The sequence below is a fragment of the Rhincodon typus genome, chromosome 22 (assembly GCF_021869965.1).
Source record: "Rhincodon typus isolate 14 chromosome 22, sRhiTyp1.1, whole genome shotgun sequence".
NCBI classification, from domain to species: domain Eukaryota; kingdom Metazoa; phylum Chordata; class Chondrichthyes; order Orectolobiformes; family Rhincodontidae; genus Rhincodon; species Rhincodon typus.
In genome coordinates, this window is record NC_063353.1 from 19,011,389 (window position 1) to 19,034,968 (window position 23,580).

The following is a 23,580-nucleotide window of genomic DNA, read 5'->3' on the forward strand; positions in this document are numbered from 1 at the left end:
CCTGTGCCTCTCATAGACTAGACTGAGAATATTTTATCCCTCACCACCCCCACCCCGTTTCTGTTTGCTGCAGCAATACCATGGCTGATGGAAGTCTAAGGCTAGGCATTTGGGAATTTGAAAGTACAGTTCAAGTGACTAGTGGAAGAATTCTGTCAAGGGTGTTTTAAAGATCAAGGCCATGGATTAGTAAGGGGAGTGTCCATGAACATGATATGGGAGTGTAAATGCAAGAGAAGTTTGAAGGAGGATGAGGGAACAATGAAATCAGGGGAGAGTAGCAACAGTGAGTTGAAATGAAATAACAGAACAAGTCAAATGCTAAATTCCTATTGATACTTGCATGTTCATCTCAGAATGGTGATGCAACAGTGAAAGCAAAGTTGGCTAAAATGAATCGGCGAATTAGGCTGAAGAACAGGTCAATAGAAATGCAATGGCAGGCATATAGGAAGATATTTCAAAATACACTGAATAGATATATTTCAACAAGTTAAAAGAATTTTAACAAATAAAAAGGATTCCAAAGATGGACCCACCAATGGAGGTTGACTGGAAAGATTAAAGATAGTATTAAACTAAAAGAAAAAGAAACAAATAATGGTGCAAAGACAAGTGGCAGATCAGTAAATTAGAGTATTAAAAGCAAAGAATGACCAAGAAATTAATAAAAGGGAAAAAGATTAGAGTGTGAGAAGGCTAACCAGAAAGACGAAAATTAATAATAAGGAATTTCTATATATATTTGTTAACTCTCTTATAAAAGTAAGCTTTAGTCCCATACAAAGTGCAGCCTGTAGATGGGGAGTGAATATTTCTCTTTAAAGGAGGAGCTAGAATTAGGGTTCACTCTTTAATAGATAGGGGGTCACCTATTTAAAACAGAGTTGAGATGAAATGTTTTCACACAGAGGGCTGAAAATCTTTGAAATATGCATCCTGTTAAGTTTGTGGAAGAAAAGCCTTTAAATATTTTTAAGGCAGAAGTGAACTGATTTTTGGTAAGCAAAGGGGTGAAAGGTCATCAGCAGTAGGCAGGAATGAGAGGTTGTGAATCAGATCTTAATAAATGGTGATACGGGCTCGAGGGGGCAAATGGCCTACTCTTGCTGTCGGTTTGAATGTCCAAATTGCCTTAGAAAGAAAGGGAGCATTGAACCATTTTAAAGATTGTAAATCTCAGATATTTGTTCTGGGCCAGTGGAAAGAATTAGGTGGTAGAAAATATGTAAACTAGACAACAGAGTTAATATCATCTTATGCTTCCAAATGTTGATTAAGATAAAACTTCAAGGGCATTTTGGTTAGTTGCCGGGAAAGCAAAATATGGAATGGGCTCTTTTATCAAACTTGCATTCTTTTTTTCAACCAATTTATTTATATATTTCATTGCCATATTTTATTCATTAATAATCTATTTTGGAAAATTAGCAGGAATGCAAATACTACACAGGTTAGAACCATCTGACAAACCTTTGGAGTATTTCTCACAACATGCAACAAATAAAGATCGGAGAGGCCGTAATTAGCTAATGTGATTTTGCACAGGATTCTTACAGCTGGCTTGAGTGAAAGGAATTTGGGTCAGTGTTAACCGGGGAGAGAATCAGGAACAGAAGACAAAAGACCAATGAGATGCTCTCTGAAGCAACCAGTGCTGGTGCTTGCCCATTGTGGAATGCATTTAACTCAAAAGAATATGTATTTATTTCCCCATATAGTGTGTAGAAATAAATACTTCATTGTGGAAAAGAAAATCATCAAGTATTTTGAATGTTTCGATTACAGTCTGTACAAATATTATATATTTGAGATGCTGTCAAGTGACCATTAATTGACTAATTAGTTGCACCTTAGAGCCAAACGTCTGTCATGTCCTTTGAAAACAGACTTGCAGTTTAACCAAACTGAAGATTTTCATACCAATATGTGATAAAGTCGTAATTTTATCAATTTATTTATCACTTCTTGATATGAAAATCTTTACCGGGCAGATCTGCCAATGGTACTTTGACAATTGTATGCCAAAAGCTCAATTTTCTTTCTCCAAAAGTTCAAAATCTCTCAACACTGCTTAGTTCTCATTGTATCAAAAATCTGCTATATAGAACTCACTGACCTGCACACTGATGCATCAGTATTGCTGCATCTCTTAACAGCATTATTATCTGTTTATAAACTTCCTGCGCAGCACTGACTAGTAGTCAGAAATGTCAACAGGCAGATGGAAAAAGTCAAAATCTCTTTATTTTACAATTATGTTTCTCTGTATGGTATTTCCAGTGTTTTGCTTGTTAATAAATATCATACATCTGTGTTTTTTTTAAAAAAGTCCAGTTTTCATCATAAAATTTAAAAACATCTGGTCTTGCTTTAAAGTGAGCCAAAATTGTATTAAAAGTTTAAAGAATACTTCTGAAATAAAAGTTAGAAGAATTTACTACAGCAGGTGAATCATGATATACAAACAAACTGTTCCAATAGGTTGTATCTAAAATAATTAAAATCAAATCTAGAGTATTAATAATGCCAAATATTCACAGGTATCCAAATATAACAAGCAAGATTGGTTGGCAAATACACTTCCTGGTCAACTGTGGTGAACTCTCCCTCACATCCCCTTCCCATTTTCCTGGGAGACCAACATAGGTGCTTGAATGAAAAGTGAATTTCAGAAAGTTTCAGTACAAAAGCTCAAGTGCATAGTTAAGCTAAAAATGGGCCATGTTGGATTCCTAAATTTTCCAATAAGTTTGTCTTAAAAGTTACATATTCAAGTTCTATTTCTCTTATAAATTGTTACAACTTTCTCTTAATAGAAAAATGTTGACTTTACAATATAAACACACCAAATTCAAGTAAAATCGTGCAATCTTCTAGTCTTTATAAAAGTCAGAAGATTTACCTATTCTGCAAACCTCATGTAATCAAATTAACAAAATCAAAACAAATTAAGCATGTACAAATGAGTTCTTCAGAAATTTTGACTTAAAAATATATAAAAGCATCTATACATCTTAGAATTTTGTTGTACAAAAGGCATTCATTTTAAGACTATACCCTCCCACCATAAAAGGCAAATGATGAGATGGAAGGACACTTTCAGCCTGAATTCAATGTGACTAACAGCTTTGTGACTTACAGTTCAACTCACATGTAAGACTTATTTTGTTCAAACCAATTTACTGGCACTGCCAATACAGAGACCAACTATTCGTCATTGAGGCATTGTAGAAGGATAGTGCTTTTCCATCAAGCCGGCTGCAATTCTACCCAGAGGACTGAACGTGAGGCAGTGGAAGCACTTCAGGTTTTACCTTGGGATTTTTCCATTTCCTCCATATATCAAAATTGTCCACATCCAGATGAACTGCACGGCGGTTACCTATCTGTTCTACATTTTGGCACGAGTTGAATGTGTCCTTGAAAGCCGCACGTACCTGTCCTTCCAGTTCCATAATCATATGGCCTTCTTCATTTCCTGGGTCTTAATTCCCATTTGCAGACACTGACTGGAAGAAAATCCTACTCGTGTAGACAACACCAACACACCAATGATGAGGTCTGAGGTACATCGGAACAGGGATCACCAATGGCAAGAATCCTTGTGGGTCGAATCATTCTTCTGATCTCCTGATGGGTCAGATTGAGGTTTCATTACTTCCTCTGGACATGAGAAAAGGAAGGGGAGACATGCAGAATCATGGTTATGTAGCAGCAACAGATGACTTTAAAGAGAAAGGTTATACTGGAATTAGCATGCAGCTTCAAACTACGATGCTGAAACATGGAAGAAGGTTTAAAAGGTCCTTTGCAATCTCATTTTCAAGTGTGAGAAACAGTGAAGTTAGTTTATAAAGACAAATAATACTGTTATATTACTTTCTAGGGTATTTTGGTACAATTCCAGATTTAAAATTTCGCATTCTGATTTTAGAATGATGTGACTTAATAAATTTTACTAAAATCCTATCTTTCTTTGACAAAACTAAAACTTGCAATTGTTTTTGTATCAAATTAAGTTTACTCATTGAAGATAAAATTAAAATTATTCTCATTTCATGCATGGTTCGATTATTATTTGCAGCCTAAACATCTGAAGTCATTGTTAGCATTTCTATGTAATTATCATAAATTATATTGTAAAATCATTATTAAAAAGAGGGTTTAGTTGCAAAAATTCTTATGTTAACAGTTACTGTAGCATGCAACTTGCATTATATATTCAGTTTTGAGGCAACTTTGTTTGAATGAAGAGTGCAAGATATAGAAATGTTCAGAACAGATCAGCACAAGAAGATTATTTTCAGGATTAACAAGTCACCATGGTTACTTCGTCTGATTGTAATACATGAACACAATTCTAAATGATGCTGAACAATTCCTATCAAACATTTCTTCAGTGACAGTGAAGTAGCACCATGAGCACAAACAAACCAGAAGAGTTATGAAGAACTCAAAATGTTAACTCTGCTTCTCTCTCCACAGATGCTATGAAACCTGCTGCATTTCTCCAGCACCTTCTATTTTGATTTCACAATTAGATGTAGATCTAGATGGTCTCCTCTCCACATTAATAAGGCTTAGTGAACATATACTGGTGTGATACTATTAGTCAAATAGTCATTCATCATACTATATTAAAGTAACAGTTTAAGGAAAACATTTCTTAAATCTCTTGTATTTTCATAAAAATATGTAAAAAATCATATAACTTGCCTCAAAATACATTGCATCATTGCATAAATAAAACATGCATGCAAAATGTTTGTGACAAAAACAAATCACCAAATGTTACTAGTTTTGCTTCAAATTCCCATAACCCAGTGGTAAACTCAATGGGGAATCGCAGTGAAAATGCTTATGTCTACTGATGTCTGCAGAATAAATAATTAGTCTTCTTTAATTGATGTAAAAGATTTGAATGCTTTCATGCAAGTGGCACACTTTCAAATTAACATTCTTAACAATTCATACTTACGTAGCTCCTTTACCGTTAACAAAATGGTCCCTGGAGATTTGTACCAAAATTATAAAATGAAACATGTCACTGAGTCCCATTAGTCAGATGACAATAAGCGCATTCAAAGAAGGAGCTTTTAAGGGTCGTCTTCAACAAGGAAATTAAATGGGAAGGTCAAAGGGGCATATTCCAGATTTGGGGCCTAGGGAACTAAAGATGAGACTCCCATTTTTCGTTAAAGCATATAAAACTGGGGATGCTCAAGAGGCCAGAACGAGTTGAGTGGAGGTATTTTTGAGGATTGGGGGCTGGAGGAGGTTTCAGAGATAGAGAGGGATGAAGCTGCGGATGGATCCCTGCAAGGATGGAGACACCAAGGAGTTGAGTAGCATAGGTAACATTTACAATGAACACAGTATTTTTAAATATTATTAGAATAATTAATATTCCAACATCAATTCACCAGAAAAAAAATGCTTTCTGGTGCTCATCAATAACGGGTCTTGGAGTGCAGATTCATAGTTCCTTGAAGGTGGAACCCCAGGTAGACCGGGTAGTGAAGGCGGCATTTGGTACACTTGCCTTTATTGATCAGGGCATTGAGTATAGGAGTTGGGAGGCCATGTCACAGCTGTACAGGGCATTGGTTAGGCCACTTTTGGAATACTGCGTTCAATTCTGGCCTCCCTGCTATAGGAAGGATGTTGTGACTTGAAAGGGTACAGAAAAGATTTACAAGGATGTTGCCAGAGTTGCAGGGTTTCAGCTATAGGGAGAGGCTGAAAAGGGTGGGGCTATTTTCCTTGTTGTGTCAGAGGCTGAGGGTGACTTTATAGAGGTTTATAAAATCATGACAGGCATGGATAGGATGAATAGCTAAGGTCTTTTCCTTGGGATAGGGCAGTCCAAAACTAGAGGGCATAGGTTTAAGATGAGAGGGGAAAAAGTTAAAAAAGACCTAAGGGGCAACTTTTTCACGCAGAGAGTGGTGTGTGTATGGAATGAGCTGCCAGAGGAAGTGGTGGAGGCTGGTACAATTACAACATTTAAAAGGCATCTGGATGGGTATATGAATAGGAAGGGTTTAGAGGGATATGGGCCAAATTGCTGGCAAATGGGACTAGGTTTATTGAGGATATCTTGTCGGCATGGATGAGTTGGGCCGAAGGGTCCATTTCCATGCTGAACAGCTCTATGACTCTAACAGGCCTTTCTCTCTAAACAAACACCAAACAGAAGTAAGACACCTCTATTTACTACAATAGTTTCTATACTTTAAATTTAGTTAAATCATACAAATGTATATTTAATGTGAAAAGACAGTAAAATAACTTAAAATATCATCAGTACATTTACACTGCATTTATTAGAAACAATTTGCTCAGTTTAACAATGGGTTAGGTTGTAATGAAATGTGCAACTAGTAGACCGGGGGATCAGCAAATTCGTTCCCAGTCTGTGTCAAGTTGGCTATTTCGAAGATGACTATGTTTAGGTTGATACATTTAATTTCTGTGGCAGAGGAAAATTAGCCAGGGTTCCCACGCCTGCTGACTTGACCTTTGCTTGAAAGTGAACATGTAAATCAGGTAATGACAGAACTGGCATGACTGTGACACATTCAAGAACAAAATAGTCAGCCTATGCACACTGTTTTGGACTAAATCTGAACAGTAAATACTTGGGCATGATTTGGGAGAGGGTGGAGTTGCTGGGATTCACCACACTGCAGCAGGAATCATTGCTTCGAACAGACAAAGAAGGAAGATACTTTGCAGAAAGCTGAAGGATCTGCCAAAATTCCCCGACATGACTCATACATGCAAGGACTAGCTAGATAGCTGACATTAATCAGTTGTTCATCTTCATTAATCTGTACTTTAGTGTGAGTCACCAACTTCAGGAGTAGGATAAAAAGGTGGAGAAAATTGAAAAAAACAAATCACATTGGGAAGGCATTGTGTATGAGGAAGGATTAATACCGTTACAGGGAAAAATCAAAGGCAGGTCTTTTTGTTTTGAAAGTGAGCAATCTTGGGGACAGGTTGTTGCTCCAAGAGAATCTACACCTCACAGTATAACACAAAGTAACAGCAGCAAGCACACAAAAGCTGAGCAACCAATCTAAATAAGCCAGCTACTACTTGAGTAAAGCTAGAGGGTGTTTTCTGATCTTGTATTCAGACCATTCAGTTTGAGGAATGTAGTGTCTGTGAGGTTTTTATGGCATGTCTAGTCATACATCTCTTCAAGGCATGTACAATTTTGGCAGTTATCTCATGGTACTTTAGAAATTATATAACAAATAAAATCCCTTCGGGTGCTTGGTTTAATGGGGTTATTCAGTTGTGTTGCTAAGACACCAGCATTATTGAAAAACTACAGACAGTAAGATTAATTACTATGGTAAACATTTTTGGAATATTAACAGAGTGCTATTGTATGGGTGTCACCATTTTGCACGAAGATCACATCCAATGTATAGTCAAACACAATATTTATGATGAAGCAGCAGTATTTTTAAATTTGATGAGTATAATTAATATTCTAATTGCAATCCACCAGAAAAAATATGCCCTCAAATTTCTGTGTGCAATATTAGCCCATTCTCAACATATTCCTTTGATTATAGATTGCTTAATCAATAATAGAAGTGTTATGTTGTCTATTTAAACAGTCTCAAAAGCAAAGTGATACCATATGAGCATATTCTTAAGTGTTGGAACAATTTTCACCATGTATGGGATAAATTACACCCGAGCGAGCGCGCTCAATACACATTAGGTGCTGGAATAGAAAAATATGTTGTTGCCTAACACAACATTTAATACTTTTTCAATATTTTAAAGGATAGATAAGGACAAAAACCAAAACAGTGAAAAGAGAGATATGGGAATGCTGAAGGGTTGAGGAGAGACACTTTTAAGAGACAATTGTTTTATGAACTGCAACTCAGTGCTTCTTTTGGCTATGATCGGGGTCAGAAGTAAAGAGCTCAATTGTTGTAGTTCTGACTCACTTTCTCTCTCTTATCTCCCCCTGCTGCAGTCTGTACTTTTTTTCTGAAGGAAAATGCCAATATTTGGAAACACGGGAGACTGTGATGGAGAATCCTGTAATGTTCGGCTTTCCCAAAACTGACAGTGGTTGTGTTTCATGATATCATTTCCCAAATGTGTCTTACGGGAATGAATGACTAAGTAGAGCCCATTTATGGTAGATGCCTATGCACCTTCTTGACCAGGAACTGTGTGGTGCAAATGGAGACACACAAAAAGCAGAGAAATCCCTTAAACAAGGAGATATAAAGAGGCTAAAAACACTGGGTGCATTCCCACCCAGCAGACCACATTTCTCACCCTGCTACTGATGCAGGCAGGAATGAGTGTGTTTGTTACTTCTATAGACTGGGAGAGAAAGCAAAACATTAGGAAGAGGATGTACAATTCTCAACATAAATGAAATATTTTTATATTTTTAAGGTGAGAGGAGAAAGATTTAAGGGGCAATTATTTTTACACAGAGAGTGGTGTGTGTGTGTGGAATGAACTTCCAGAGGAAATGGTAGATGTGGGTGCAGTTACACCAGTTACACAACTGATACAACAGTTAAAAGATGTTTAGATAACTACATGAATAAGAAATGTTTGGAGGGATCTGGGCCAAGTGCAGGCGGGTGGGATGAGCTTAGGTTTGGGATTATAGTCGGCATGGACTGGTTGGACCGAAGGGTCTGTTTTCGTGTTGAATGACTCCATGAAATAAACTACTTCATGTGGGCGGTGGGTAAGGTAGTCCTCCTTTTGAAGGCCACTTGGACGAAGCACTCAGGGTGGCAAGAGCACAAAATAGACTTTGGGTGAGGGAGTTCATTGTCCATCACTGACAGCAGCTTGATACCATCACTGCTGACCAAGCTGGCCAGGTCCTAACGTACAGAGCTGCTAGTCTGAGCAGGTGGTGAGGGAACCAAGAAAAGGGAAAGACATACTCAACTTCATCAATTTGTCTGCGGCAGATGTATCCATTCATTGCAATATCAGACTGAATGATTCATCTCAATCTCCTCACGAGATCTGGTGTAACTCAGTTCGCTGGATGGCTGGTTCGCGATGCAGTGTTGCCAACAGGGAGGGTTCAATTCCCACACTGGCTTGAGTTACCATGAAGGATCCTTCTTCCCAGCCTCTCCCCTCGCCTGTGGCAGGGTGACCCTCAGGTTAAAACTATCACCAGTCATCTCCATCTAATAGGAGAACAGCCCTATGGTCTGGTAGGGCTATGGTGACTTCACACTTACTTACAAAAGTAAGAAAGTAGAAGATTATCACAGTGAATACTGGGACTAGACGATGGGTATTGACTGGCAAAAGAAATTACGTGACCATGTTCTAGGTGAAAAAATGGGTTTGAGGAACCTGATGATTTTGGTATCTTTTGTTTAATTAATATTTCAACAAGGGAAACCTCCTTACGTAGTAGAATGGTAGGATCCAAGCTGTATTGTTTTCTTTAACTCAGGATAAATATTCCATTTTGCCCAGCATACTCACTCTGAATCAGAAGTGTCTCCATGGACTGTGCTTGTGCCTGTTCTAATATTCATGGGTATAGGCGTCATCCCATTTAACTGGTCTCGTGATTGAGGCCTGCTCGGCTGCTTTATCAATACGCTCACGCCGGTGCGGGTCCCGTCACTGGACCCTACTGAGGAAGTTCGTGAAGATATAGCTGTTGCTTTACAGTTAGAAAGTTCATTGTGTATTTGATTTATCCGATTCTTTTCTTTTAAAGGTGGTGGATATGTGACTTTATTTTTAAGAATACCTATGATAAAAAAGAATTACAAAATTCAGTAACAATTTGCCAAATATTTTTAAAATAAAGTTTGATCAACATCGTCAAATTAATTTGAATAATGTGTTTTTAAGCATCAATATTCAGAGATGCAGCTTTTGACAGTATCACAAAAAATTAAAAATAGCTCATTTTCTTTGTGCAATCCCAGCACTGATAATAAAACCGGTGATTCAGAAAGACTGGACTTTCATCTTGTGAATGCCAAATCAATGCGCTAAAGATGATAAGATGGTGAGAAATGTGATTCTATCCAATTGGCCAAATTGAATTTCACAGTAACCAAACTTACCTAGGATTTAATTGGTGCCACGGTAAGAGCCTTATATGAGGGTAACTAGGCCAGTTCAGAACAATTCATATGACATGAACTTTAATATCAGTACCAAAAGAACTGTTCATGCATCAATTTAAAGACTGGGGAAGTGCTTATCACTCTCTTTGAGGGAAGCAGGAAAGACCTCTCAGCAAACCATATGTAAAACCGTTGGTCCAATGTCGTTTTGTAAATAAAGCTTAAACAGACCAAAATGTGCCCCAAGAAGTTTCTCTGTTATTTTTCCTGGTTAGGGTCCCTACTTGTTCCTTGGATCTGGTACTCAATTCACCCAGTGAGGTATAACCACACAATTATATACTAATTTCATAAAAAGTCTCTCCGTACAATTGGAATATTATCAGACTCATCTGAAATAAATAAGGTTTTCCCTTGATAAACTCCCTTCAGAGTAAATAATTGATATTAACAATACTGCTGCAGTATATGGTTATCTGTAATGAATATCACTGTTGGATTGAAGAGCAGGTTTTTAAAGTAGGTGGCACCTACATAGAACTGGCATACAGGAAAGTAGTACAGCTGTGTGGTGAACTTTACCAAAAGTTCGACCTTCAAACAGTTCTCCAGCACTTTGAATGTTAGTGAGCACATCATCAATGTCCTCGTATGGGATAAGAGAGGAGCAGCTTATTACAAATTCCTAAATTGTCATGATTCCTTGCATCTCACACTTATTCTCTTTCCAGTCCCCTGGAAAGGGCAGATGCTGCCTTACGGTGAGAGGTCACGAGGAACACTGGCTGGTGAATCACCTGAACTACTTGTTCACCAGCTCCAAGCAAACACTGGTCTCTGTGAGTGGAAGACTGTTGTACCAGGTGCAGTCATCCTCAATCTGTGTTTAGTGCTGCAATAATTTCAAATAGTTAACGGATTATTCATTTCAAATTGGATCCTTACAACTAGCAGAGACAGAAGAATTCTATTCATTCGATCTGTTCTAGAAAGGATAGTTGCCTATCAAACAATATTTAGCAGTGTAGATATCAAACTAGTTCCTTGTCTAATGCTCTGTTTGCAAATTAATTGGAGTAACTGTATTTCCAAAGATACTAAATATATATCCTCTGCTCAAACACCAAACCTGTGTCCTCAGTCTCTTTTGCCTTCCATTTAATTTTCAGTAATTGAACATGATACTGTTATAAATATGATATATTTTGCGGAGGATTGCCTTCAAAATAATATGAACTTGTCTTTGAAACCTTTGCAAACAGCTGTCTAGCTGTATTTTTAAAGTCCATTCATTCCATATCAAACGAGGACAAAAATCTCACCTAGACACCTGGCAGAATGGAGGAATACTTGCCTTTTCTTTGCTCTGGCTGTGGATTGGAACTGGGGTGAGGTATAGATATGCTTTCCTTCTCCTCATCTTCACCTCCTCTAGGAATGTCACTGCAGTGATTTGATTTATTTTCTCCATGAAGCTCAACGTTTACTTTTGTTTCCACCTTCAGTTTCTCCAATGTTCCATGGTCCTCACTGTCACTGGCTGTTGTACACTCTGCAGGCCAGTAACGCTTCACATGATTGGGCATGGCCTCACCTATTTGTGGGATTTGGGTGGGAGGAATGGATGTTGAAGCTTAATTAGAAATAAGCAAAATCCCAAAAATGTCAGGAATGTCCACCCCATGCTTAACGGGCAAGCAAAATGAAGGCTGAGGACTTCCATAAAACTGTCTGTTACACAGAAATCTGTCTGGTCTCCAGAGAACGAAGCATTATATATCAAGGGAACCAAATGCTACCACCCTAACATCTGCTTTTTATCATGCAGCCTTTCAGCCTTCATCTTTATCTGGCTGTGCATCTATGAAGTACCATGGGCATGTTTAGGTGTTAAATGTTCCTTATAAATACTTATTGTATAAGAGATTAATTTTGTCAAAAGTGCAAGTCTAGAATCTGAATTACTCTTCAAATCGAATGCTGGTACGGTGGCACAGTGTTTAGCACTGCTGCCTCATAGCACCAGGTGCTCGGGTTCAATCCTACCCTCAGGCAACTGTGTGTGTGGAGTTTGCACATTCTTTCCATGTCTGCGTGGGTTTCTGCCGGGTGCTCTGGTTTCCTCCTACGGTCTAATGGTGTGCAAGTTAGGTGGATTGGCCATGCTAAATTACCCATAGTGCTCAGGGATGCGTTAGCCATGGGAAATGTGGGGTTACAGGGAACGGTTAGGGGATGGGGCTGGGTGAGATGCTGTCCAGAGGGTTCGTGTGGATGTGTTGGGCCAAATGGCCTGTTTCTACACAGTAGGGATTCTATGATTAGAATAGGATTCCTCTGGACCATGGAGTTTCAAAAGATTATCAATTTCTTATGATCAGTTAACAGGAGGGCAATGTTAGATTTCTGCTCTCAACACTGCATCCAATTCAATCCATCAGAGAATGGTTAGATTGACTCAGTTGTGCATAAATAAAGCAAATGCCAGACTGAGAAACATTTATGGCTACCTGCGTTGAAAAGCAGACCTCTCAGTCAGTGGAACCACACATATGACAAAAATAGGTGCGACATCTTTCTTACTGTTACCTGTATTTTAGCTTACCCTTTGGTGTGCTGTGTATAGGATTGTTTTCATTATTTTTAGGTGCTCCTTGTTTCCATTTGGGGTCCCTTTGAAACTCCTCTTCTTCACTGTCCGATGAATGGCTAGAAGCGTAGGAGCTACTGTGATCGTCTTCCAGCGACAGCTCACTATCTGAGTCAGAATCTGGCTCTGGGAATTACAAGCAAGTGGAAAAAAAAATCCTTTATCTAATCAGAGGAAACCCATATAGCAACAACTAACTGATAATTCCTGATGTTCCTGATTTACAGCATCCGCAGCTCTTCCAATTTTTATTTAACTAACTGATAATCTTCAACCATTAAACAGTCCATTGTTAATCACCCTCCAGAAGGTCATAGCACGAACCCTAATGCCATTAGAAATTATAATACAATTGTATAAATAAGGACACGCAGTGGTCCCAAAGCATATGGGCTGATACGTCGAGATGAAGTTCTGATGACCAAACTGTAGAATTATTACAACTTTTAAACAAATCGCCGCAGATATCACGAGACAGCGAAAGGAGTATTTACTGATGTACTTCAAATTCTTTGTATTTATTCTAAATTAGTAAGATTAGATTCAGAATATGACTAATCAATGTTGAAGCCTGTAAATAAAAATAAAAATGTACGTATAAACAACCCATACAGACTGACGAATCTGAAAAGCCTTACCATCAGGTTTCTTTATTTTTTTGTGGAATATTGAAGAATCTGGTTCTGTTTGGCCACCTTCAGCTTGACTTGACAGTAAACTCACTCTCTGAGCTTCTTCCCTGAGAAATGAAGAAGAACACCTTCAGTATTAATACAACTTGGCCAAAATTAGCAAAACCAGAGGCATGATAATGTAGCTCGCAGGCCAAACACCTCCCTATTTGAGTAAATGAAAGAACAAACCTAAGCAATAAGAAAACATTTTCGCTTTGCAGGGAAATTATGTCAGAGAGAAGGGTCACTAATGGAGTACAAAGGGGTATTTTCATTCTCAAAAAGCAGTTTTAGACCAATAAACACAAGGATTAGAGGGTGGAGGATCCAGGATCATTGACCTTGATCTTCATAAACCAACAAGAGGACTCTATTCCATTGCTTAAAGAGGGATTGATGGCTATCCAAATAGGAAACAAATATAAATCCAGTATTCATTCAGCCGGAGATAAATGGGCCACTCAGGTGATGATGAAAAACTATCCACTATTTCTTGGGACAATTATAATAACTGGGAACAAGTTGTGATGGTCAAGAAAGCACCACAACGTCTCCACTTCCTCAGGAAGCTAAGGAAATTTGTCAGGTCCACAAGGACTCTTAGCAATTTTTATAGATTTACCATAGGAAACATCCTATCTGGATACATCATAGCATGGTATGGCAACTGCTCTTCCCTAAACCACAACAAACTACAGAGAGTTGTGAACACAGCCAACTCCATCAAACAAACCAGCCTTTTATCCATTGATTCCATCTATACTTTACACTGCTTTGGAAAAGCAACTAACATAATCAAAGACCCCCCTCAACCCCACACCGATTATACGCTCTTCCACCTGCTTCTGTTGGGCAGAAGATATAAAAGTTTGAATACACGTACAAATAGATTCAAGAACAGCTTCTTCCCCACTGCGATCAGACTTTTGAATGGACCTCTCAAATGTTAATTCTGATCTCTCTCTGCACCCTCTCCGTGGCTGTAACACCGTATTCTGCACTCTGTTCTGCTACCCTGATCCACTTTGTATGGTACAATCTGCCTGTATAGCTTGCAAAACAACACTTTTCACTGTATCTCTGTACATGTGACAATAAAATCAATGTGAACAAAGAATACATTGTACAAGAGAAAAATGATATAAATCTAATGAGTGGGGACAGTGATGGCTCAAAATGTGAAAAGGAAAAGAATTACAATCACTAAATCGACATGAACAGTGTAGTTTTCGATCAATTAGCTGCAGGAGTTCTTCATCTCCTCCCAGTGGCTGATTTCATATTCCATGCTTCAGAAATAAAGGTAACTAGCACCATCTTTTGTCAGTTAATTATGCAACCCTTTCCAGTTTCTTTACTGGATGGTTTCATCATACATAGGAGTCTTGTATGGAGTCATGCAAATTTTTCAGCAGCCTCTCTTGTGCTCATAATGCTGTTACTCAATAATTAGGTGTCAGAGCTCCAAGTGGATTTATGCAGCCTCAGGTAGTACTTAACCAGAAATTAAACACACCTCATCAAATGATGATTGGTGCCAAGTCATCATATTTTCGTGACTTTGAACGTCTGACTGCAAGAGTTTAGTTGAATGAAAAGCATTTATAAACTGGGCAAATGGAAGCATGTTAAAGAAACATTGTTTGACAGCAAGCAGCATAAGTTAAGCAAATTAAGAGTACAATAGCAATATTCCATGCAATTGGTCATATTACAAGTATGCCTGGATAGAGCAGAATCATGCAGCTGCCACCTGATTACCTGCGTTTAGAAGCAATGCAGCTATTGTGGCTCTTGGCTGACCTGACAGTGCTGTCCATGGAGGCGGTGGATTCTCCAATAGCAGTGCGATACATTCGCCCTTCATCCACGTATGTATTATTACAGTTGAGAGATCGCTGGAAGAGAGTGCAGTCAATGCGATATGTTAAACCAGCCAGCACCTTTTAGTCACCAAGCATATTATTGAAAACAGGATGATCTAATTACCTCACTGACATTTGATACTTCCTGTGATGAACTGAAGTGTTGCTGAACTAATAGATGTTCTCTTCAATTGCATAGCATGAATTGCATATCACCATTTGTCATAATGAACCATTAGTTCTATCCTATTCATAATATTCAGAAAGTCATTCACAGGCCCTGATATCGGTGCCTTAATCATGTCATTTTTTGACAGCAGGTTTGGCATGATGCAAGACCAAAAGACAAAATTAAAAGTAGCATTGAGTGCCTGCCATTGATGCCAGTCTGTTGGCATTTTCATGCAGGCCCTGATTTAAGTGCTCTGTGCTAGAAACGGGTAGGGGCTGCATTATTGAAAATAAGTGGAGATTTAGGGCCCTGATGCTGCTCTGGTGCAATTATGTGTGCCAGTGCTAAGCTAACCCACAAATCCTGACATACAAGCACAGAAAAGGCAAAACCAACATGACAAAGTGATCACTGAGGGTAGCGCCGAGACAATAAAACATGATTTTTTCGCACCTTTTAAGCAGTGAAATGTACATAACTTTGTTCCAACCATTCAAATTCCATGGCTGATAGCAGAATTAAAATTAATTCAAATTAAATGTTAAACAATGAATGTGTAACATTATCAATTGTAAAAACCCATCTGGTTCATTAATGTCTGCCATCTTTACCTCTTCTGGCTCCAGGCCCAAAGCAATGTGGCTGACTCTGAACTGCTCTTCGAAATAGCCAAGAAAGCCACTCGGTATCAACGGCTAAAAATTCTCAACAAAGGAATAAAACCTGGCTTTGACTCAGGCTGCAGAAACAACAATGGCAAACCCAACCCTGTCAACTGTGCAAAGTCCTCGTTACTAACATCTAGGAGTTAGTGCCAAAACTCACAGCCTAGTGAAACAACAGCCTGACCGAGTCATACTTATGGAATCACACCTTATACACAATACCCCCAGCAACACCACCATCACCCCGGGGATGTCCTGCCCTATCAGTTTACAACACTATCAGATTTTAGAATTCTTCCTTCTACCCGCTTTCAGAAGTTTGGTAACCTCTCTACCAATGAGCACTCACCACATGCTTTTCTTTTGACATGTCAGGTTTTATAAACAATGGATTGTTTCCACAATTGCCTAACTTTACTGCTATAAAGTTTCTCAATATTAGAGGTGTGACTGAAAATTGAATTTGATCAAAAGAAGATGCAATTCTATTCTATCATTTTGGTTGGCATCAAGAGAGAAGTGATCGTAATTTTTATTGACAACACATACTGTTCTGATGCTTGCCAACTCATCAGAGAAAGTTTTGAAGAAGTGATTAACTCACTTTGCAGTATGCAATACTTCAGCAAGTAGCATGAGAACAAATATAAAATTTACCCCCAAACAAAAAAAAAATGTTGGTTGGCAGTTCCCGCATAAATGCAGCACTTATAAAATTAACTGAGTAGTAACAATATTCGGCTCAGTTCAAGATATTGCAAAACTCACCAGGAAGATTTCTTTTCGAACATTGTGGTGCACATTTGGGCATATTATTGTTAATGGGATGTACTGCCCTTTTGAATGTATACGCTATGGAATTAAAACTGATTTTATGCAGAAAAAGACTAGGTTGGATACAAGTCAATTCTTTCTCCTTTAGTTCTGAACGGTGAGCACTGAACTAAAGGACACCAGTATAAAATCAGCAAACCTGAAGAGAGAGGTCACAGATTAGCAGAAATCTACATCTTCCAGGCGAGTGACTATTTGAAACAAGATCAGTTAACACTATGGTAATTAACTACACTAAAAAAACAGCCTGATGAATATCTATTCGAGAATTGACTAAAACTTGCAAGGACTAGCATATACATAAACCATTGAATATTCTGTGGAGCACAGTAATGCCTGTGTTGCTTGGCTAATGGAAATGCCATCTGTGGAATGCAGTTGGTCAGGGTTCAATAATGTGGGTTGTAATTACTGAATGATATTTGGGTGATTCGTTGGGTTGGGCAAAGGCCTCAGGAGAAATTTCACAGAGCCTAGTGTTGTTAAAACTTTCATCCGTTGTTATTCACCTCCCTCAGGACATTAAATAAGAGAGGTTGATGTAACAACGGGCCAACGTGTGCATGACCAACCAAAAGATTGAACCTCATGGAGTCAACGGCCAATGACTTAAGTCTTCTCCAATAGGGGATGTTTAAATGTGGCTTCTCATGTTCTTAAAATTCAAATGACATCCAGCTGAGTTGTAATTACGAAGGGAGAAATACTCGATCAATCATTCAGCCAAAAATCATCTGTCAAAATTTAGTTAAGATACAATGATGCAAAATGCTGAACCAAAGAATAATAGGAATAACAAACTTGGCTGACCCTAATGGAAGGAAATTAATAAAAGCTATAAGAGACTAGAATTTTCCAAGAGGATATAATATATCCGAATACTGTGGATATGGAACATCTCTCCTCCTTTCTGCTTCTACACCAATTCCTCTATTGCCATGTCAGGAAACCTTAGAACTCTTTCTCTCTCTCATCTTGTGTGTTGTGCCAATGAGCAGCATGCTTAGCGCCAATTCCAAGCAGAAATCATGTTATCGACATGAGCGGTTCACAGCATATTACTATCACCCAGACACATCTTCAGGGGCATTCAATTGAACTCCCTATTACCTCCACTGTCTATGTTGAGATAAATTTACTTGTTCGTGGATTATACAGCTTCAGTGCTTCAGATGAGGGAAGTGTGAAACAATATTTCAACAACTTACTGATAAAACTGTGGTTCTGGTCAGTACTGTGTCATCTGCATGTTGCTTCTTTCCGGTGAATATGTTCTTCAGACCTTTCCGAACTTCTTCGTTGAAAATACAGTGGCAGAAGAAAATGAAGAGACCCTGAAATCACAAAGCTAATAATTTACAATAAGTTATCTCGGAAAGATTTCTCACAAGTAAATCTGGTCACTTGTTCATATTGTGATATAGCTCTTATCCATGGATTAAAAAAAATTCCTCCTCAGTCTTGAACGTGATAAAGTAATGCATATACACATTCATGCTATCATATTGATATCTTGTGATTACAAGGGAAATTGATATTATTTTCATCTGTTGCTAAATTACATGGTTGAGATTTTCAGTTTTAAAAAGTGTATAAAATATTAAACTATGGAATCAATTTGCAAAGACCACATTTTTTTTCTTTCGTTTGGATTGTGGACCAAAACGGGGAAGAACAAAAGATTGCATTATGCCAAGGACGGTGGAAAATGTTGCTTCATTTTTAAAAACAAGTTACTGGAACTCATTGTGAGTTGTGTTTACACTGTTGCTTTGCTCAAGCAGCAGAAGTTAATGTTTGAGACCTAATAGCACCATGGGTGTGTGTTCACAGCACACTATGCCCAAAGACAGACTGTTGTTTGGTTTTTCAATCATTGTGAAGGCCAGGAGTCATTAGCATGACAACTCCTGTCTGACCCAACACGTGAGCAGGTGGACAGATTGTACATGAACAATGAAGAGGCAGAAGGTCTCCTGTCTACAAGAGACAGCATCTCTCTTTATAGCAACCAAGGACTGAAAGATAGCTGATCTCTCCCACAATTTGCTATCAGCTTTTGCCTCTAATCAGTGCCTGAGAATTTGAACAATGGTTATATCAACCACCTAGAATCTTCTGCAAATAATTCAAAAGACTTGGATATGAAGACTGGAGTGGAGAAAGACTTGGAAGGAGGAAGAGGGACACCTCATCAAAACCCGTGGACAGGTGCCACTGAACAGAGTTTGGTCAACACCTTCCTCCGCCCATACTGTCCATATTTGTTTGTCTGTCTGTCTGCAGGTTTGCATACGCGTAGAGGAAGGAGATAGAGCGTCAGCTAGAAGAGTTATAAATTGATAATTCTAACTTTGTTTTCCTGCGGTTAGAATGGATTTATTTGCAATAATAGCTGCTTTTTGTCAACTATGGACACCTGGTCAGTTTTTCCTGTTAGCCCGAGTCCATCAGACAGCTAAGTTGGGGGACTTCGAATAATTTCATTAAAGCTTTAAATTTTGTGATAACGGCACGAACAGTGAAGCTCAAGTATCAATGCATTTTCCCAAATGGATCTTGGCACATTAGAAATGAAACAGTTGAAAAATCGATACTTTATTTAAAATTAACTTCACTGTTTTTCAAACTTCAGAAAGTCATGAGTTTGCCTTTGTATAAATTAAAAAAAAGTGCATGCAAAATTACATTTAAACAAGTCTTCTACTGTTCCTGGGTCCATGCAATGTTTAATTTATCTCAGCACACTGAAGTTAATCTGATATCAAATACATATCAAACTGCCCAAGTAATCAGTACAAACAACTGTACTCCAGACGAAAATTGATTAATTCTACCTAGTTCTTTATCAATTCTCAAATTTAAACCTAGGTTAAAGTAATGTTTGTAATGCGTTTGAACAGAAGGTGTGGAAGCTGTTAACATGTATAATCACAATGAGATAATAAACCAGACTCCATACATAAACATCAATTTGTCCAGTAATCATTTTCATGCCATTTTTACTTCCAATGTCTTGCTGAAACACTATATTAAGTTCGATTTTTAGTGAAATATTTCTTAAAATGCTTCTCATCGGACAATGCATTCCAGTGTAAATGGTCTTTTGTGTGATGACTAATAATGTGTCAGAAAGAGATGAATAAAAAGGAGTGTTATGGATGTTTAAATTCACATCAACCCAGGAGCTCCAGGATATTGTAATAGCAGTCAAGAGGTTGCTTCGGGTGAGCACAACCAGCCAGATTCTTGTATTTCTAAGAAGGGAGGTGTGGTAAGCTATTCATTTTGACTACAGAGAGTTCCTCACTTTAACAGCAAATGCTTGTATAAATCTGCAGCCTACAAGTGCTGACAATATTTTAGGCAAAAAAAGGATAATTACTGACTATAGAAGCACAGTAGCATAGAAAACGGGAGAATGACATTCATTTAGCAGACAAGCACATGATTCAAGCCATGGATATTCTGATAGAACACCAAGTTTGCTTTGCAAGTAACTCAACTCGTTGCAGATTATATGAAAGAAACTCATATGTGGGGTCTATACTCTGACAAAGTTATGCTGTAACATCCTGGCACATTGGTAGCTTTAATCTTACCTGGAAGCAACTGAAAATGGCAAATAGATAATGGAAGGTCATAGTATCATTATTCACTGCCATCAAACCCAGCAACCAAGTTGCGCTGATGAGAAGCAGCATAAGGAAAGCTGTCCTCAGGCCAGATCTAAAACAAAACAGATGTATCACATTCAGTGTTCAACGATACAGAACAAGGTTTGCATCAGACTATCTTGTTTTCGTTATTGATTTTTCTGTAACTTCTACTCTTTTAGCACTGCAAACTAAAGATTTAAATAATCTCTCTCATTGCGGAATTATTCTTAACAGCCACAATCTTGCATTATCCAATTCCTTATGATAGCTATGCTATCTGTAGTGGTAACTGCTCACAAGTATTTATACTGTTCTTTTAAAAATTAATCCTGGAAGTTTCTTCTCTTAATTATTTAATCTGTCCCAACCAAGTTCCGTTAAAAAAAATGGGTTGGATACACAAAACCTGGATACAGACACTGGGTGGCAGAATAAAGATACAAGTTAATTTTATCTTGACAAAACAACTTAGTGTCAATATCAAGGTTTGATCCCAAGTCTGTAATAGTAGCGTAATTATGGTAGGGGATTTTAACTTTCCAAACTTGGATTGGGACTGCCATTAGTGTTAAGGGCTTGGATGGAGAGGAATTTGTTAAGTTTGTACAAAAAAATTTCCTGATTCAGTATGTGGACGTATCTACTAGAGAAGGAGCAAAACTTGACTTTCCCTTAGTAAAGAAGGCAGGGCAGGTGACTGAGGGATCAGCAGGGGAGCAAACTGGCGACAGCGATCAAAATGCTATTTATTTTAAAATAGTGTTGGAAAAGGATAGACCTGATCTAAAAGTTCAAGTTCTAAACTGGAGGAAGGCCAATTTTGACGGTATTGGGCAAGAATTTTCAAAAGTTGATTGGGGAGGGCGAATGTTTGCAGGTAAAGGGATAGCTCAAAAATGGGAAGCCTTCAAAACTGAGATGACGAGAGTGCGGAAACAGAATGTTCCTGTTAGGATGAAGGGCAAGGCTGGGAGGTATAGGGAGTGCTGGATGACTAGAGAAAGAGGTTTTGGTCAAGAAAAAGAAGGAAGCATATATCAGGTACACGCAGCAGGGATCAAGTGAATCCCTAGAAGAGCATAGAAGCGGTAGGCATATACGTAAGAGGGAAATCAGGATGGAAAACAAAGAGGGCATGAGGTAGCTTTGGCAAAAAGGGTTAAGGAGAATTCAAAGGGATTCTACAAATACTTAACTACAAAAGAGTAACCAGGGAGAGAATAGGGCCCCTTAAAGATCAGCAAGGTCACCTATGTGTGGAACCACAGGAGATGGAGGAGATAGTAAGCAAATATTTTGCATCAGTGTTTACTGTGGAGGAGGATATGGAAGATAGAGAACGTAGGGAAATAATATCGTCATCTTGAAAAATGTCCATATTACAGAGGAGGAGGTGCTCGACGTCTTAAAACGCATGAAAGTGTATAAATCCCCAGGACCTGATCACCAGGAAGCCAGCAAAGTGATAGCTGATCATCTTGCTGAGATATTTGTAAGATTGATAGCCGTAGGTGAGGTGCCAAGACTGGAGGTTGACTAACGTGGTGCCACCATTTAAGAAAGGTGGTGAGGAAAAGCCAGGGAACTATAGACCAGTGAGCCTGACATCAGTGGTGGGCATATTGTTGGAAGGGGTCCTGAGGTTCAGGAGTTACATGTATTTGGAAAGGCAAGGACTGATTAGGGATAGTCAACATGGCTTTGTGCGTGGGAAATCGTGTCTCACTAACTTGATTGAGTTTTTTGAAGAAGTAATGAAGAGGACTGAAGAATGAAGAACGGTGGATGTCATATTTATGGACTTCAGTAAGGTACTCGACAAGGTTCCACGTGGTAGACTAGTTAGTAAGGTTAGATCACATGGAATACAGGGAGAACTAGCCATTTGAAGGTAGGAGACAGAAAACGGTGGTGGAAGGTTGCTTTGCAGACTGAAGGCCTGTGACCAGAGGTGTGCCACAAAATTTGTTGCTGGGTCCATTGCTACTTGTCATTTATATAAATGATTTGGATGTGTATGTAAGGGATATAGTTAGTAAGTTTGCAGATGACAACAAAATTGGTCGTGTAGTGGACAGTGAAGAAGGTTACCTCAAACTACAAGGGGATCTTGATCAGATGGGCCAATGGGCCAAGGAGTGGCAGATGAAGTTTAATTTAGATAAATGTGAGGTGTTGCATTTTGGAAATCCAAATTAGGGCAGGACTCTTACACTTAATGGTAAGGTCCTGGGGAATGTTGCTGAACAAAGAGACATTGGAGTGCAGGTTCATAGTTCCTTGAAAGTGGCGTCGCAGGTAGAAAGGATGTTGAAGAAGGCATTTGGTACGCTTGCCTTTATTGGTCAGTATAGGAGCTGGGAGGTCATGTTGTGGCTGTACAGGACATTGGTTAGGCCATTTTTGGAATACTGCATTCAATTCTGGTCTCCCTGCTATAGGAAGGATGTTGTGAAACTTGAAAGGGTTCAGAAAAGAAGTACAAGATGTTTCCAGGGTTGGAGGGTTTGAACTATATGGAGAGGCTGAATAGGCTGGAGCTACTTTGCCTGGAGCATCGGAGGCTGAGGGGTGACCTTACAGAAGTTTATAAAATAATGAGGGGCATGTATAGGGTGAATAGCCAAGGTCTTTTCCTGAGTTAGGGGAGTCCAAAACTAGAAGGCATAGATTTAAGATAAGAGGGGAAAGATTTAAAAGGGACTTGAGTGGCAGCTTTTTCACATTGAGGGTGGTACGTGCATGCCAGAGGAAGTGGTGGAGACTGGTACAATTACAACATTAAAAAGACATTGGGATGGATATATGAAGAGGAAGGGTTTAGAGGGATATGGGCCAAATGCCAGCAAATGGGACAAGGTTAATTTAGGACATCTGGTCGGCATGGACGAGTTGGACCGAAGGGTCTGTTTCCATGTTGTACAGCTCTAAGGCTCTATATCTCCA

The 23,580-nt window shown here is 38.7% G+C and overlaps 1 protein-coding gene across 3 annotated transcripts in view; it reads right to left on the reverse strand.

Moving 5' to 3' along the window:
* Window positions 1-2,230: 2,230 nt before the first annotated feature.
* celsr1a (cadherin EGF LAG seven-pass G-type receptor 1a) overlaps window positions 2,231-23,580 on the reverse strand; it is a 306,739-nt gene continuing 285,389 nt past the window's right edge. The window contains exons 29-36 of one of the 3 annotated variants that reach the window (XM_048610171.1): window positions 20,578-20,704; window positions 18,184-18,309; window positions 15,243-15,337; window positions 13,404-13,504; window positions 12,721-12,891; window positions 11,470-11,709; window positions 9,517-9,790; window positions 2,231-3,666 (exon numbers count right to left, since the gene is read on the reverse strand). In XM_048610171.1, the coding sequence (XP_048466128.1) occupies window positions 3,642-3,666; window positions 9,517-9,790; window positions 11,470-11,709; window positions 12,721-12,891; window positions 13,404-13,504; window positions 15,243-15,337; window positions 18,184-18,309; window positions 20,578-20,704 (1,159 nt within the window). In that variant the 3' untranslated portion in view covers window positions 2,231-3,641. Of the gene's footprint in view, window positions 3,667-9,516; window positions 9,791-11,469; window positions 11,710-12,720; window positions 12,892-13,403; window positions 13,505-15,200; window positions 15,338-18,183; window positions 18,310-20,577; window positions 20,705-23,580 lie in introns of all 3 variants that reach the window. The other 2 variants (XM_048610170.1, XM_048610168.1) reach the window with 2 other exon arrangements.